Source organism: Capra hircus, chromosome 26 (assembly GCF_001704415.2).
Source record: "Capra hircus breed San Clemente chromosome 26, ASM170441v1, whole genome shotgun sequence".
NCBI classification, from domain to species: Eukaryota; Metazoa; Chordata; class Mammalia; order Artiodactyla; family Bovidae; genus Capra; species Capra hircus.
Genome location: NC_030833.1, coordinates 34,734,129 through 34,748,514, shown reverse-complemented (window position 1 = coordinate 34,748,514; position 14,386 = coordinate 34,734,129). Strand labels below are relative to the sequence as shown.

Genomic DNA, 14,386 nt, shown 5'->3' with positions numbered 1-14,386 from the left:
TCACCTCCCCACCACCTGCTCCCAATTTCTAAGCCCTCAAAACATCCTAGGGCCACCTCGGTCCAAATCCCAAAATCTTTGTAGTCGTCCCAAACAGAAAATGGGACAGTTGCCTAAAAACCTGGCCTGTCCTTCAAGGATCCCAGCACTGGGTCGATCCCCCCAAAACCAAAACATAGGTGCCCATCAGCGAGCAGCTCAGCTCCCACACAAACACAAGACAGGACAGAGACCCAGCGGGGCTAAGCGCCGGCAGGCAGAGCACCAGGGGTTATGGAAACAGCACAGCACACAAACCAAACCACACGGAGCCAGACTGAAGCCTGGTGTTCTCAGCTGTGTTAGAGCAAACCGAGGGTCCTCTCCCCGGCGTGACTGGGCCAGGAGGAAGGCCTGCCTTCTTTCGAATTTTCGCACCAGGCCAGGAGGTACCCAACAGTGTGGCTTACTTTGGAATCACTTTGAGAGGCTAGAATACAGACTGTCCCAGGCCTCCAGCTGTTTCAGCCCTGACAACCTAATGGATGACCCCTCCATTCCCTCCTGGGTCGTATTTTTGTTTCCAAACAAGCAAACGGGTCTTGCGGGCATCCACTCGGCTGTGGGTGAGGCCCCCGCTGCCCGAGACACCTGGGCACACACGGTCATGCTGCAGGCCTACCTGGCTCGCACCCGTCCGAGCGGCCTTCCTCTCGGCCGGCTCACCACCTCTCTGCAGCTCTGAGCGCTCAGCCTCCCTTCCCGAGAAAGGGCCCCCCGGGGGCTGCTGGCTGGGCCGGCTCTCCTCTGGGGTGTGGAGCTCTGTGAGTCTCTGTTCCGTGCTCAGGCACCTGACCACGTCTGACGGCCTCAAGCAGCTCTTCTTAGAGATGGCGGGTCCACCTGGGCATCTGTCACCCGCCTCCCTCTCTGCTTTCCTCTCACGCACTCCATTTCCATCTCGCCATGGCTGCCGCTTACCCTGGCTGCTAAAGGCATCGCTAAGCTCTGAGATGACCCTGTCAGATCGGCCAAGCCACGGCTGGGAGAAGCTATCCTGGAGGACCCCCGTAGATGGCACATAGGTACCACTGTCTCCATTGACGTGGAAGGAGGCCTGGGCCCCGGGCACTGGGGAGTGGGCTTTGTGCGGAGGCGGCAGGGCCAGCGGGGAGACCACTGAGTGTGGGGTGGACCGGTCCGACCAGCCCGAATGGGGAAGGTTAAGGGGCAGTGAGGAGCTGGGCCTTGCAAACAAGGCCAGAGGGTCACTGCTGTAGATAGAAGCCTCGGGCAGGGGAGGCAAGGGTGGGGTCAGGGCCAGAGGACGCCTGCTCGGGACCCCTACAGTCAACGAGATCCACTCAGAGGTGACAGCATGCATCTCCGGGGACAGGGCTCGGCGGGAGTGGGGCAGAGATGAGGGGGCTGGCATGAGGAGCTTGCTGTGACTGGGAAACTTCAAAAGAGAAGGAGAGAGAAGAAAACAAAAGAAGTAAAAGGCACAAGTGTCAGCACAGAGAATAAAGGAGGAAAATAATCACACGGGATGTCCGGAGAGGACCGAAATGGAGAGGATGAGCAGGGCACGCTGGAGTCCAGAAAGGAAATCATCTGGTCGGGCTGGGAGAGAACCTGGATGTGGATGCATGTGCGTGTGTGTGGATGCAGGTGCGTGCATGTGAATGCATGGGTGTGTGCAGGCGGGGGAGAATGGAGAAGCAGGTGGCATGGAGACGAGAGAAAGGGTCCCATCAGGACAGGAACAGATGCTGCCGGCTGGTCTGCAGAGTCAGATTTAAAGGCACACACTGGGAGCTCCCTACCCCCACCCCATCCGACTGCCTCTGCAATGAACCCTGCCCCGGAGCCATGAGGAGAGAAAGGTGGCCTCCTGAACCACTATGTTGTACACTGAGACGAATATAACAGTGTACGTCAACTATACTTGAGTAAAGAGAGTTTAAAAAGGTCTGCCACCACTCTGGCCCTTCTTGGGCATTTATTCTCTCTAGGGGGCTCAGTGAAGAGCCTTCCAGAGAGGTGTAGGAGCAGTGTAGCCATCTTGTTTCATAGTTGCACTTGGCTAGTCAAGCGTAAAATCTAGCTGTGTTCCTCATGCTGTGACAAAGCAGAATGCCCTATGCCCGGCCCACACTCTCTCCCTGGGAGATCACGGGATCTAGATCTCGCCATGCAAAGAATCCTTGGGTCAGCCTGCCTCATGCTTTCAGCCAAGAACCATCTCCTGGGGTCGGGAATGGCAAGTGAGAGAGGACGATGAGAGAAAAGAGGCCCCCTCCAAGTGGCATCCTGGGCCCCCGGGTCCTGCTCTTGTTCCCCTGACCATCCTCCCTGTAACTTACCATTTACGGTCAGTCTTTCACAGAAGTCACCCCACTGTGCCTCTCCTGAACCCAAGGTTTAGTTTTTTTCCTTGGCTTTGGACAGTGGGGATGGGTTTGAAATAATTTACAGTTTAAAATAAGTTGGTTCATAATTAATGTTTAGGAAGCAAAGACCATATTATGCTTATAAATCTACTTCCTTTCAGCCTAGTATAGACAGATGCTGTAAATTCCTTTTGCAACCCGGTTCTTGACTGCAAAGAATACTCTGAATCTGGTCTATGTGTCTGAGGATGAGGACGTGGAATTCTTTCAGTCTTTGTGTTCTGCAGGCCAATCTTGACCAGTAAGATGACTAAGAGAACCATCCTGGCCATGGTATGTATGGGACAACAGCACTACCCAGACAACCACCTTTGGTCAACATGGGATGCTGCCAGAACAGAGTTTTGGACCATCTGATAATGACAGTTATTTCTCTCCCTAATCATCTTATCCCCAGAGCAATCACCCTAAGTGCTTCCTTTTCCCTCAGATAATATTTCTCTCAGCAAATTCTTGAAAAATGCCGTTGTACACATGAAAACAAACCCTGGGATGCATACTCTCTGCACTGCTGCAGACCCACCCCAGAGGGGCTGTGTGCCATTACCACATAGATTTGTCGTGCTGAGTGTGAAAACCAGTGACGAGAAGCTTAGGTACCTGAGGGCTTGCAGTGGAGCTACGACTTGGGGAAGAGGAGAAAGGCAGGTCGATGTAATCTGTGGGATTTTTCACCAGTGGCCGTTTGATCACATCCACATAGGTGATGGGGAAGATGCCTTGCCGGGACGTGCCTGGGATCCTCCCTTCGTACCAGTTCTCGTCCACCTGTCGAAGCAGTGTGATCCTCTCGCCCTGCAAGACACAGTGAGGCAGTGGTCCTTGCCCTAGCAGACCTCAGCACGTCTGAGGCCACTGCCTGTACCCTGTGCTCTCCTGCATGACTTGTCACATTCTTCGATCAGAAAAACTTTCCATGCTCATCCTGGATGAAATTAATCGTCACTGAGATGGAGATGCTAACAGCAGTTAGAACTGCCGGGAGTCTGTTAAGCTTGGTCTTTACATATTTCACTAAAGAAGCTCAGACTCATTCCCCCAAGCTAACAGGAAAATGTAATGTCTTTTCTTTTTTGGCTGCATCACAAAGCTTGTAGAAAATAGTTCCCTGAATGGAGACTGAATCTGGACCCTTGGCAGTGAGAGCATAGTCCTAACCACTAGACCACCAGGGAATTCCCCAAATCTAGTGGTTTTGACTTGCTTAATGCAAAACAGACAGATATCCAATCTTCTTCTTTAAGGTAAAGGTTTGGGGGATTCTTTTTCTTTTTTAATATAATTGTATTTTTCCTGTATCATTATAGGAAAATTAAAACATAAACGTAAGGCAGAAAATAATCACTACCCATAATATTATCACTTGAGGGTCACCCCTGGTAATAATTATCTGAGGGTCACAGATAATTCCATGTGAATTAGACTTGCATATATTTTTTCTTATAAAAACAATATGTACTGTATTCCCTTTTGTAATTTGCTTTTTTGGTGCTGAATAACATACAGTACACATCCTTCTTTATCACGAAATATAATTCTGTTTTTCCTACCGGTGCACAGCTTAATGGCCCACTGCAGATATTCGATTGTACATACATATAATGGTTTAATTATTGGTCTCCTGATGTAGGGCAACTAGGTTGCTTCCACTGTTTCTCTTTTCTGTAACGTGGTTCATCTTTTTTCAAGGCATACCTCACTTCCCTCAACCCTCACTAAAATTCTTAACTTTTGTACCTTCAGCCAGCCAGAGAATTTTGACATATACAGAGTTTCTGAATTCCTGGGAAGAACAGTGTCTCTGCCTGGCTTAACTGTGTTCAAAATAAGTACAACCACCTTGAAGGCAATGATAACATTGTCATCTCCTGCTCGCTGAGGGCCAACTAAGTGCTCCGTGTCACACTGGGGGCTTCCTTGAGGCTGCTTCATTTAATCTGCTCATGGTGGCTCAGGGTGATGGCCATTTATCTTCACTTAGCATAGGAGGAAATCACAGCTCTGAAAAATTATTTAACTCCCCAAAAGCTGCATGCCTGATAACCTATGACTCTTGGCTTCGAAGTTTTTCAGACTTCTGGTGTCCTAGGAAGTCCCCTTCTCCACATTAATGTTGTATAACCTAGTTGGCAACACAGCGCTTCTCACATTACTAGGTACTCAATAAACACTGAATACAGTTTATGAAAGAGGTGGGTCTATGATTTCAGAAATACTACCTTTCATCAGTAAATTCAGCGCATGGTCTGTTCTTTAATACTTCACTGTAGAAATCCCCCAAATGCCTTCAATGCAGTTCTTCATGGGGCACAGCTCTTGGGTATGCAACAGCCCCACCAGACTGGCCGGCACCACAATACTCCATCCCCACAACGACAGCACCCCTCAAGTGGGGGGTCCCCTGGTGCAGTATGAGAGGGCAGCTTACCTTTCTGAAGGACATCTCTACTTGGGTATCACCATTAAAATTAAACTTGGCGATGGCTTCACCATATTCCAGAACCTGTACTGGTGTCAGTTTTTTGGGTTGCACCTTCTCAGCAGGAGGAAGAAGCTAAGAAAGGGGGGGAAAAAAGAGGCAAAGGAGAACAGAAAAGAGCAGAAGGCAAGGAAATGAGGAAACAAAACACAAGTTAGATAAATGGTGCTCTGGGCATGTCTGGGTTTTTCCTGAGAAAGAGACAGAGCCAGGGTACCTCGATGTAGGTGCGGGGGAAGATCCCCACCCGGCCGTGATGCTCTCCTTCGTACCAGTTCTGATCGATTTGCTTATAAATGTAAACGATGTCTCCCTTCTGCAGAGGAAGCTCCCTGTGGACAGAGGGTCACGGCATTTTAGGAGACGTTCCAATGAGTGTAAGACTGAGATGCTTGGTGTTTTAGCAAAAGAAGACTCTGAGTGAGGTCAAAGGGGGCAAGTTACATCAGTATTTGTGACATCCTGATATCCTTTTATCATTCTATCCATTTAACCATCCACCCACCCACTCATTTCATTATCCATCCACCCGCCAATCTCATTATCCATCCACCATCCATACATACACTCTTCTAGCATCATGCGGTAGAAGGCTCTGCAATTAGGCAGATCTGGGTTCAAAACCCAGTTATGTCATTTGCTAGCTCTGGTACCTTGGGCAAGATACTTAATTCCTCTGAGATGTTGAGTTGGCCAGAAACATCTTATGTGTGTGTGTGAAAGTCTCTCAGTCATGTCCGACTCTTTGTGATCCCATGGACTATACAGTCCATGGATTTCTTTAGGCCAGAATACTGGAGTGGGTAGCCTTTCCCTTCTCTGGGGATCTTACCAACCCAGGGATTGAACCCAGGTCTCCTGCCCTGCAGGTAGATTCCTTACCAGTTGAGCCACCAGGGAAGCCAAGAAACATTTTATGGAAAAGCCCAAACGACTGTACTGGGTTTCTGGCCAACCCAATACTTTCTTTATCTGAAAACAGGAGCTAACTCAGAGTTTTTGGAGAAATCAGCAACAAACTACAAATAGAAGACCTAGCCTAATGCCTGTGATAATGTTAACAGTCAGTAAATGTTAGTTCACTTCCTTTTCAACACAGAAAAGAGATCTTGGAAAGAAAAGTGGATTTTCCCTCTTCATGCCCATTTTCAACTTTTCCATATACATCCCTTTGTTTGCCTCAATAACATGTTAATCTCTAGCCAGGACTCCATTTTTAAAAGTGAGACAGAAAGCTAATAGATACATTTTAAGCAAAACAAGAACTGCAACTTGAAATTTTCTTGAATTAGAAAAAATGACCTGATCTTTTCCACGTGCGTCAAACAAACAGCATGGAAAGACAGGTCTCTGACTGCAGTGTGGAGGGGGCATGCCTGCTTTGTGGTGTGCCAGGTGGTCCCACGGCACATAAAGGGGTACTGGCTAGACAACGGGGCACATCCAGAAAACCTCACAGAGTCAGCCCTGTGCTGGATCAAAGAATAAGGCTGCCTGCGTGGGTCTCGCACCAGCAGGCAGAATTCTAAACCTAAAGAGGCCTGTGAAGGGAATCCAGGGCGTTTGTCTCTAGAAAAAGAATGTCTTTCGTCAATTTTTTGCCATAGCCCCTCTCAGGGGAGTTCTGAATATCCCCCCTCCGTTTACCCTCAACTATGGACACACAGATGAGCAGAATCCTCAGAATACCCACCCCTGCCGGAGAGCTACAGCTTCTAAACTCTGCTACTCTAAGTGATCGCAGGTATGGAGGTGGGTGGGAGCTGTGATTCCCACCCCCCACAATACTGCCACATCAGGTAAGCAAGGAGGAGGGGGACACTCATGAGAGGCTGAGAGGTCATGTATCACTGGGGGCTGAGGATGCCTCCTTCCTGCTCCATGGACCACACCCCATCCTCAAGGAACCAGTGGCAAGGTCTGATAGTAACAATATTTGCAAAATGATAATGTGATACACTTTAGATCTTTTCTGGAGACTCATCATGCACTTCAGCACCCTGGCACCCTGGAGGAAGTCCTGTGGGACAGAAATCTGTTTAACTTGGTTGAATCAAGTGCTTCCACAAAACACTTTTTTGAGTAACATTTATGGGGGAAAACAGAACCCAGTGACTGGAGGTGTTTAACATATTCAAGTCTATGGATCTCTCATTTTCTCTTTAAAAAGTGTTATTATTAAGTTTTTTTGGGAGGCAACATGGTACAATGAAAGCACAGGGTCAGAAGGCACCCTGTCCCCAAAAGAAACAAGGTGGATAAATGGCACTTACTTTAGTGTCTGAGCTTTAAAGTCAAACTTGGCTCTGGCAGGTCTCATCTAAACACAAGAAACAGTGACAAGTTAAAATCGCAATTCATGTATAATGAAAAGAACACGTTTACAAGTTTCAGAAAGCAAAGCGGAAAAATCCACCCTAACCAGTTTACTCTGGTATTGAAATATGGGTAGAATTCCACTTGTCTGACCTTAGCAGAGCACTAGATGAATATTCAGTCAGCTATGCCACGCGCGAGGATCTCCCTACGGAGGGCCAGATTTGGGGAAGAGATGGTTAGAAAAGTCCTAAAGCTGAAATGCTGGTTCTCAAAGCTGATACCGTTATTTAAAAAACAAACAAAAAACCAGCTGGAAGTCCTGAGACATTCCTTATCTACTGTCTTCCTCTTTGGGGAACACATTCTGTTTGCATGACTTAAATTATGCCCTGCAAGTAGATGAACCCTGATTGACTTCTCACATCACCTCCAACTCCATATATTTCTCAACGTCTGTGAAATCATCCAAAAAGCCAGATATATGAGCCCTGAGCTCATGCTCTTCCTCAAAGGCTCCCATTCTTGTCAGGGAGCCCTCTCCTCCTAGTCTCCCAAGCCTGGAAGTCGTCCGCAGCCCTGCCTCCACTTTCTCATCGAGCCTGTCATTAAGTCACGCCAACTCTCCCTCCGTCCCCTCCACAACCCCTCTCAGGTTCGACCTCTGGTCCCCACAAGCACAAAGCTTCCTTTGACTTCAGTTCTCTTTGCTCTAATCTGCTGTCACTCAGAGGCACAAATAACATTCCTCAAATGCCTCCATCACATCACTGCCTCACCCTGAAGTTGGCTGGGTCTCTCAACTGTCCTTGAGGTCAACTCTCAATGCCTGAGGTGGGTTAAGGTCTCTGGGTAATTTCTCCCCACTCATACCTAACTGCCTTATCTCCTAGGACATTCTTCCTGTCCCAGTCAGGCAAGTCTATTTGCTGCATCTTGTCTCGACACCATTCTGTGTCTGGAATTTCTTCATCACCAATTCCAGCAAAGAGAGGAAAAGGTTCTTCTTTACTTACCATGTTTACTTGCACATCTTTCTTCCCCACCACTAAAAGTAGTTACTTTTTTTTATTTTAAAGAAAGACAGAGGGGAGAAATAAAGTGAGCAAGCTGTGCATAGCTGCCAGTATAATTCTGCCCCAGCCATGAGCAGCTCCAACCTACTCAAATGCTATGACTTTTTGGTCTAGGGAAACAATGTGATGAAAATTAAGTTAGTACTTCCTACTTCAATATTAGAAGGCATGGACAAAGCAGAGGGGAATATCGGTGAGAAAAAAATCACTTTCAGAAGCTTCATCAAACTTAAGTTTTAGATCCTGATCCCTCAGTGAAATACCCCCATATTATCAGGCTCCTTGAGCTGGGGTCTTGTAGGGACCTTCTTTAAGGCCATGAATTCTCTGCAGGAATTTTTTATTTTTGCATTTTCATGTGCTGTTTCTGTCTATCTCTGATACATACTAGAATTCAGCTAAATGCCAACCTTAGAATCAATGCCAGAATTTCAATGCCTGCATCTGTATCTGTTATGACTAGAGCATAATTTAACCACTATAAGCAAATAAGAAGAGAACAATCATGGAGTTATTTACAAATGACAAGTTCACAGAGAAGGCCAAATGACCAACATTTTAAGGACACGAATGTCACAGTGGTTTCAATTTTTAAAAGGGGAGAGGGTGCTGGTTACCTCATGACAGCCAACTGCAGAGCTGTGTGAAATTAAAAACATATTTATACCAAAATAGCATGATATTCATATTCTGAGTGACAACTGAATTCAGGGAAATTATATCAACTATCAATTAAATTAGTAAAACCCAAGCCATGTGACGAATAATCAGTGGTACCTTCTGTCACTCAAAAGATTGAGACATGAATATTAACCAGCTCTCAATTAAATTAATAATTATCAAATAAAAACTGTATAGGTGTATAGTTTACTATTTAATCTGTAAATTGGCTTAGGTCAACACAGTTGGGTTGGTGAAAATTTGTCTTTAAAGGGAACCCATACGTTATTTAAGACTGAGAAACACTGATTCCATCAAACATAAGATATAAGTCATCATTGGCTATATAAAGCATCATTTCCCTCTTTATCTTCCTCCATCCCCTTGAGGCTGAATCTATCTTTTCCTCCTCTGGTTCCCAAGGCATCGTGTTACTTACTACAACAGAGGTAACTGTTCCAAGGGTGCCTCCTCCACTAGACTGCCCGCTTACCAAGAGCACAGTCCGAGTCTTGTTTCTGTCCCTTCATAGGGTCCTGGACAGGATTAGTGGTCACCCAAACTCTACTGAATGGGACAGAGTTCATCTACACAGCCTAGCACACTGGGACACAATGGTAATGGGACAGAAGTACATCTACAGGGTCTGGAACACCAGGACTCATTGGTCTTTGTCTTCCGACGTCCGTCAGTCAGCATCTAGGGCACGGATTCTCAACATGCAGTCCCTGAACTGCTCAAAAATGCAAATTCTCAGATCATATCCCAGAATCAGAAACTTAGTGGATGGGGACCAGCAACCTGTATTTTAACAAGCCTTGAGGGGATTCTGACGCTCTCAAGTTTGAGAACCTCTGCTCTAGAAGCGATGCAAGGTGGGTTAGGCAGAGTTCACCTGCCTCTGTCTACGGTTACTGTGCCCTGGTTGCACTTCATTTGCATGTATTATCTACAAGGAGTAGGCAGCCCTAGGTTGCCTCTGCATGTTCCCATCTCCTCCATCACTCACAACCAGGTAGGACCTGGAACAAGGATAACCCGTCACCAGAACCTTCAGAGCAGAGTGGTATGGAGGAAGTGGAATGCTGAGGGCTGGGAGCTGTCTTTCCCTTGCATCTGAGTTACTCTTGATAACTTCTGCCTTTTTTTAAATTACATTTTATTTTTCTCTATCACCTTAGAGCCACTTTCCCCTCCCCAGCTTTCCTTTTCACCTGGTTCCCTTCTTCTCTGTCACAGTCACCTTCTATTCCTTTAAAAAAGAAAAAAAAGAAAACAAAACCCAAACCATTTGAAGAATAACCAGTGGTGCCTCTGTCACTCGAAAGACAGAGACATGAATATTAATCAGCTGTTACACTGAATGATTATAAAACTGGATACACTTTGGTGTCACTCCCCCATTCCTCCACCCCCACCCCTCAAGCCCCAGACACACACACTTCCCCAAAAGGAGCTAATCTTAGGCAGGGCTACTTAAGGGCCATGTGGCAGAACAAACTCTGACACAAAATGCAGCCTTTGGCCGGCATGAGAATTTCAACATGCTGACCTCCGCGCAGGAGGCCGAGGTCCAGATAATATCACTTTAAAGGCTTGTGCCTCTTTGTTCCTTGTATATTAAGTTTCGTAATCTCAGCTGAGAAATGTCCAAATTAAGGGAATGGAGGAAATGGCTCTCAGAGAGTTCTTACCCTCCATGGCTTGCCCTAACTGCAAAACTCTCTGGCTTTCAAAATTCCTCAGTGAGGTTTCAGTTCTCTTGAACACTTCAATTATATCATTGTAGGATACCAAGCAGCAGTACTGCGTGTAATACAAGTTTCACTAAACCATCTCTTCCAAGAAGAAGCTTGTAATTGTCCACACCATGGCCACTAATGCATATGAACTAAGGTACAGGTTTCTAAGCAGGACGCACAGGCAACACAGTATCATGGTAAAATGCGGATGGAGAAGGCGGGACTCATGAAGGCAGCCGATGCTCTAAGGCATGCATTCGGAGTGTGCACCAGTGGATCCCAGTCCCGCAGCCAGGCATGCTTGGACGTACAGAGCACAGGACATTACGGGAATCATGTCCTCCGAGCAGCCAGAGAAGGGCCAAAGCAAGCCTAAGGGAAGCCAGGATGACAGATGCTGCTTGGAGAACTAATGTGGCCTGCAGAGGGCAATGCTGAGGGGAGGCAACTATTGCTTTGGGTCAAGCAGCAAATCGAGGTGACCAAAACAGACCTCTGACCCAGTTTTCCTTTTTGCCGTATCGTCTATATTGAGGAGGTCCCCAAAGCGCTCATTAGTGATAAATTGATGGTGCGTTGGAATGACGCCCGTGTGGCGTCGAGCTGCGATATCGGCTTCTTCTTGCTCGCGTTTAAGTCGTCTCTGGTCCGCTAAAAGTTTCTGCCATGAAATTGCATAAAATGGGCAGTGAATCATCTGGTCCAGGGCATTGGAAAACTGCCAACAAAAACAACTAAGGAAAAAGGTGCTGGGTCAATAGAGAGGAAACAGATGTTGGATGGGGCTTTATGTTCCCACTGTAACCACCCCCTGTGTGCTCTGTGTAGGGAGGAGCTGGCACTGCAGAAGAAATCTAGGCAGCACTGAAGGCTGGTCCCATGTGGTTACACTGTCTGCAGACTATCCGTCGGCTCAGCTGACAGCGTCCTGCCTCCAGGTACAAGGCAGCCAAGGCCACATCATCCAGGGATCCTTCTGGAGCATTCATGAGCATGCAGCATGGCAGGAGGCCGGATGTGCTATCCTTACCTCACTTAGCCAGTGATGAGCTCCCCTAACGTATTCCCACAGTAGAACCAGGGTGGGCTCTTCCTCCTGCCCACATCTGGCCTGTTAAAACTGCTGTGGGCTTTTACTAAGGGGTTCTCTGGCAAGCAGGTCATTTTGTGCTTCCTATTGCTGCTATTTGAATATGCTCAAGAGAGTAGAAATACCCATTTCAGAAAATATGGCACCCTTCCTCCTAGGCCAGCCAACCCCTCCTCTGAGTACAATTTTAGGAGGCTTCAGCATGTGCACCAAAACCTATTTATGTGATGGACAGAAAGCATCATTTAGTATCCTAATGTACTTTTTACTCAACTACTTCTTCCTTAGAGAAATGAAGCTGAGTTTAAGGGAGTGCTATAGACTATACATATAGGAGATAAACTAAGAATAAGGTACCTGAGTTTAGAAGAAATATTCTCTCTTAAATTAAGGAAACAGTCATTCATTTCTGTTTTTAAAGGCTTTTTAAAATAAGTAAACAATATTACATTTAACTAAATGTCCTCACTGACTACTGAAAGGACCCTACAGAAGAGAATTTTAATGTTTTCTTATTCTAAACCAATCCCAGAATTATTCATTAATGCATTCATTAATGCATTCCCAGAATTAATATTGCTTGCAGGAAGGCATTAATTAGAACTGATCATTTTGAGCATTCTCAGTGAAGCATTAGCCTTCTCCTAGCAGGTAGTGAAATGCCCTAAGTGACACCTAGCTCCAAAGGAGGGTGGGCCCGTCTTTCTATTCTTCTCCAGGGTCTACCAATGATAAAGCAGTAACTTGTCAAATAGCTATGGGATTTCCAGTGCACAGGTTAAGTTGGGGTAAAGATTCAGTGAGAAAAGACATGAGAAAGTGCTTTGTGAAACACCATAGGGCCCTGGTTTCCAGCCCTGCCTCTGTTACAAGGTAACTTTCTATGTGGTCTGGGGCTAGCCAGTACCCTATGGCAGTCCTTTCCTGGATAAAACAAGGGAATTGGCTGGATGACCACCAATGTCCCTTCCAGGACTGACAGGTTCTTGTTTTCTGAATTGCATTATCATCAATGTTAATAATAAGCCACTTGTGGGACTTTCCTGGCAGTCTAGTGGTTAAGACTCCATGCTCCCAATGCAGGGGGCACAAGCCGTTCCTGGATGGGGAACTAAGATTCCACATGCTGCATGGCGTGGCCTAATAAAAATATGAGTGAGTGCAAATGGAGCAGAGCTCCCCTCCCAGCTTGAATCTGACCTCAGTAAATCCATCATTTCCATAGTTTAAACATATAAGCCAAAACCCAGGTATAAGGACATCAGGATCTGTGAGCCAGTATATTCAGGAAACAAGCTGCTCATCCTCTGAATCGCTACATCAGCAAAGAAAAACCTGCCTCCCAAATGGTAGGTGAGAATTCTATCACAAAACCTCCCATGTTGGATGCTAGGGTTTATACTCCTGAAACGGAATGTCACCTCCCTTCATCATAGCAGGCCAGGTGTCAATAAGTGGAATCTCATATCTCAGTGACAGTGACAAACAGAAGTCTGTTCTGTGGCCTGATGGACATGCATTGTGACATTTTCACATTGTTATCACAAATAATTCTGCCCATCAAATGCTTTCTTGAGTATCTTTTCACAGACAGGTGCAAATGTCTTACTGAGTGCCGTCTGTATGGTGCCCGGAGAAGAGCAGAACTGTGGTCTTTTTTGTCCTTTGTCTCTCCAGCTGACAGCATGACTGTTACCCTCCAGCTCTCCTCAATGTCAGCCCGACCCTAAATTCTTAATAAAAATCCCCTTAGACTCTGAAACCACCCCAACGAAACAGAACATAGGAAAAGGGCTTTGGACTTTACAGGGAAGGGGACAGAGTTGTGTACACATGACCACCTTCCCCTACTGCCACCAGCCTCGAAACAATTCTTTCGTCTTTTCACTGCAGGAAAATGGTCCTCAGAGCTTGTTTAATCAATAGGACCCTTTCTTCTGGGAATGTGAAGTCTAGAAAGCACATCTTGTAATAACACTTCATCACAACAGCAGCTTGTGATTCTGCCCATTTAGCTGATATACAGAACCACCTCTTCCTAAATCCCAAGAGAATGTGCCCCTTTCCTGGCCCCACAGTCAGATCACTGCTGTGCACACGTTCCAGCAGCTGCAAGACAAAGCCTGATCCTGAAGTTCTTGGGGTGGGGCACTGTCACTGTTAATTGGGGTATCTCTGAGTTAAAGGCAACTTCTTCCAAATGTTTTTATAAAGTGTCTTTATCATGGTCATTATTCTTTTTACGTTTCCTCTTTCTCCTATTGCATCCTTCTCACAATATGAACTGTGCTTTGTGCAATAGAGGGTGAGTTTCCTTGGAGAATAATTAAGTGGGGGTGAGGGTGCTCCCCTTTCGAGGCACTGAATGCAGAGGTGGGCAACCTCTTTCTGAACCTCCTGGGCAGTAGACTGGCTGGCCGTGGCCTTTGGAAGTTAGTGTCTTGAAAAAATCAGTCCTACTTTTGAGAGAAGTAGACTAAAAAAGGAGTGATCGAGCCTGTGTCATATAAAAAGTCACCTGTGAAAATCCCTATGTTTGATTCTAACTGCTAGGTCATGTCACCTCCCTAAATATTTTTGTCTGCACAAGA

The 14,386-nt window shown here is 46.4% G+C and overlaps 1 protein-coding gene across 6 annotated transcripts in view; it reads right to left on the bottom strand.

Annotated features, from left to right (window-relative positions):
* Positions 1 to 14,386, bottom strand: part of SORBS1 (sorbin and SH3 domain containing 1) — a 203,717-nt gene that overhangs the window by 19,245 nt on the left and 170,086 nt on the right. For 3 of the 6 annotated variants that reach the window (XM_013975107.2, XM_018041191.1, XM_013975105.2), the window contains 4 exons: positions 7,185 to 7,231; positions 5,129 to 5,243; positions 4,861 to 4,986; positions 3,033 to 3,227 (listed from right to left, as the gene is read on the bottom strand). In XM_013975107.2, coding sequence (XP_013830561.2) covers positions 3,033 to 3,227; positions 4,861 to 4,986; positions 5,129 to 5,243; positions 7,185 to 7,231 — 483 coding nt within the window. Of the gene's footprint in view, positions 1 to 661; positions 1,439 to 3,032; positions 3,228 to 4,860; positions 4,987 to 5,128; positions 5,244 to 7,184; positions 7,232 to 11,198; positions 11,367 to 14,386 lie in introns of all 6 variants that reach the window. The other 3 variants (XM_013975103.2, XM_013975104.2, XM_018041190.1) reach the window with 2 other exon arrangements.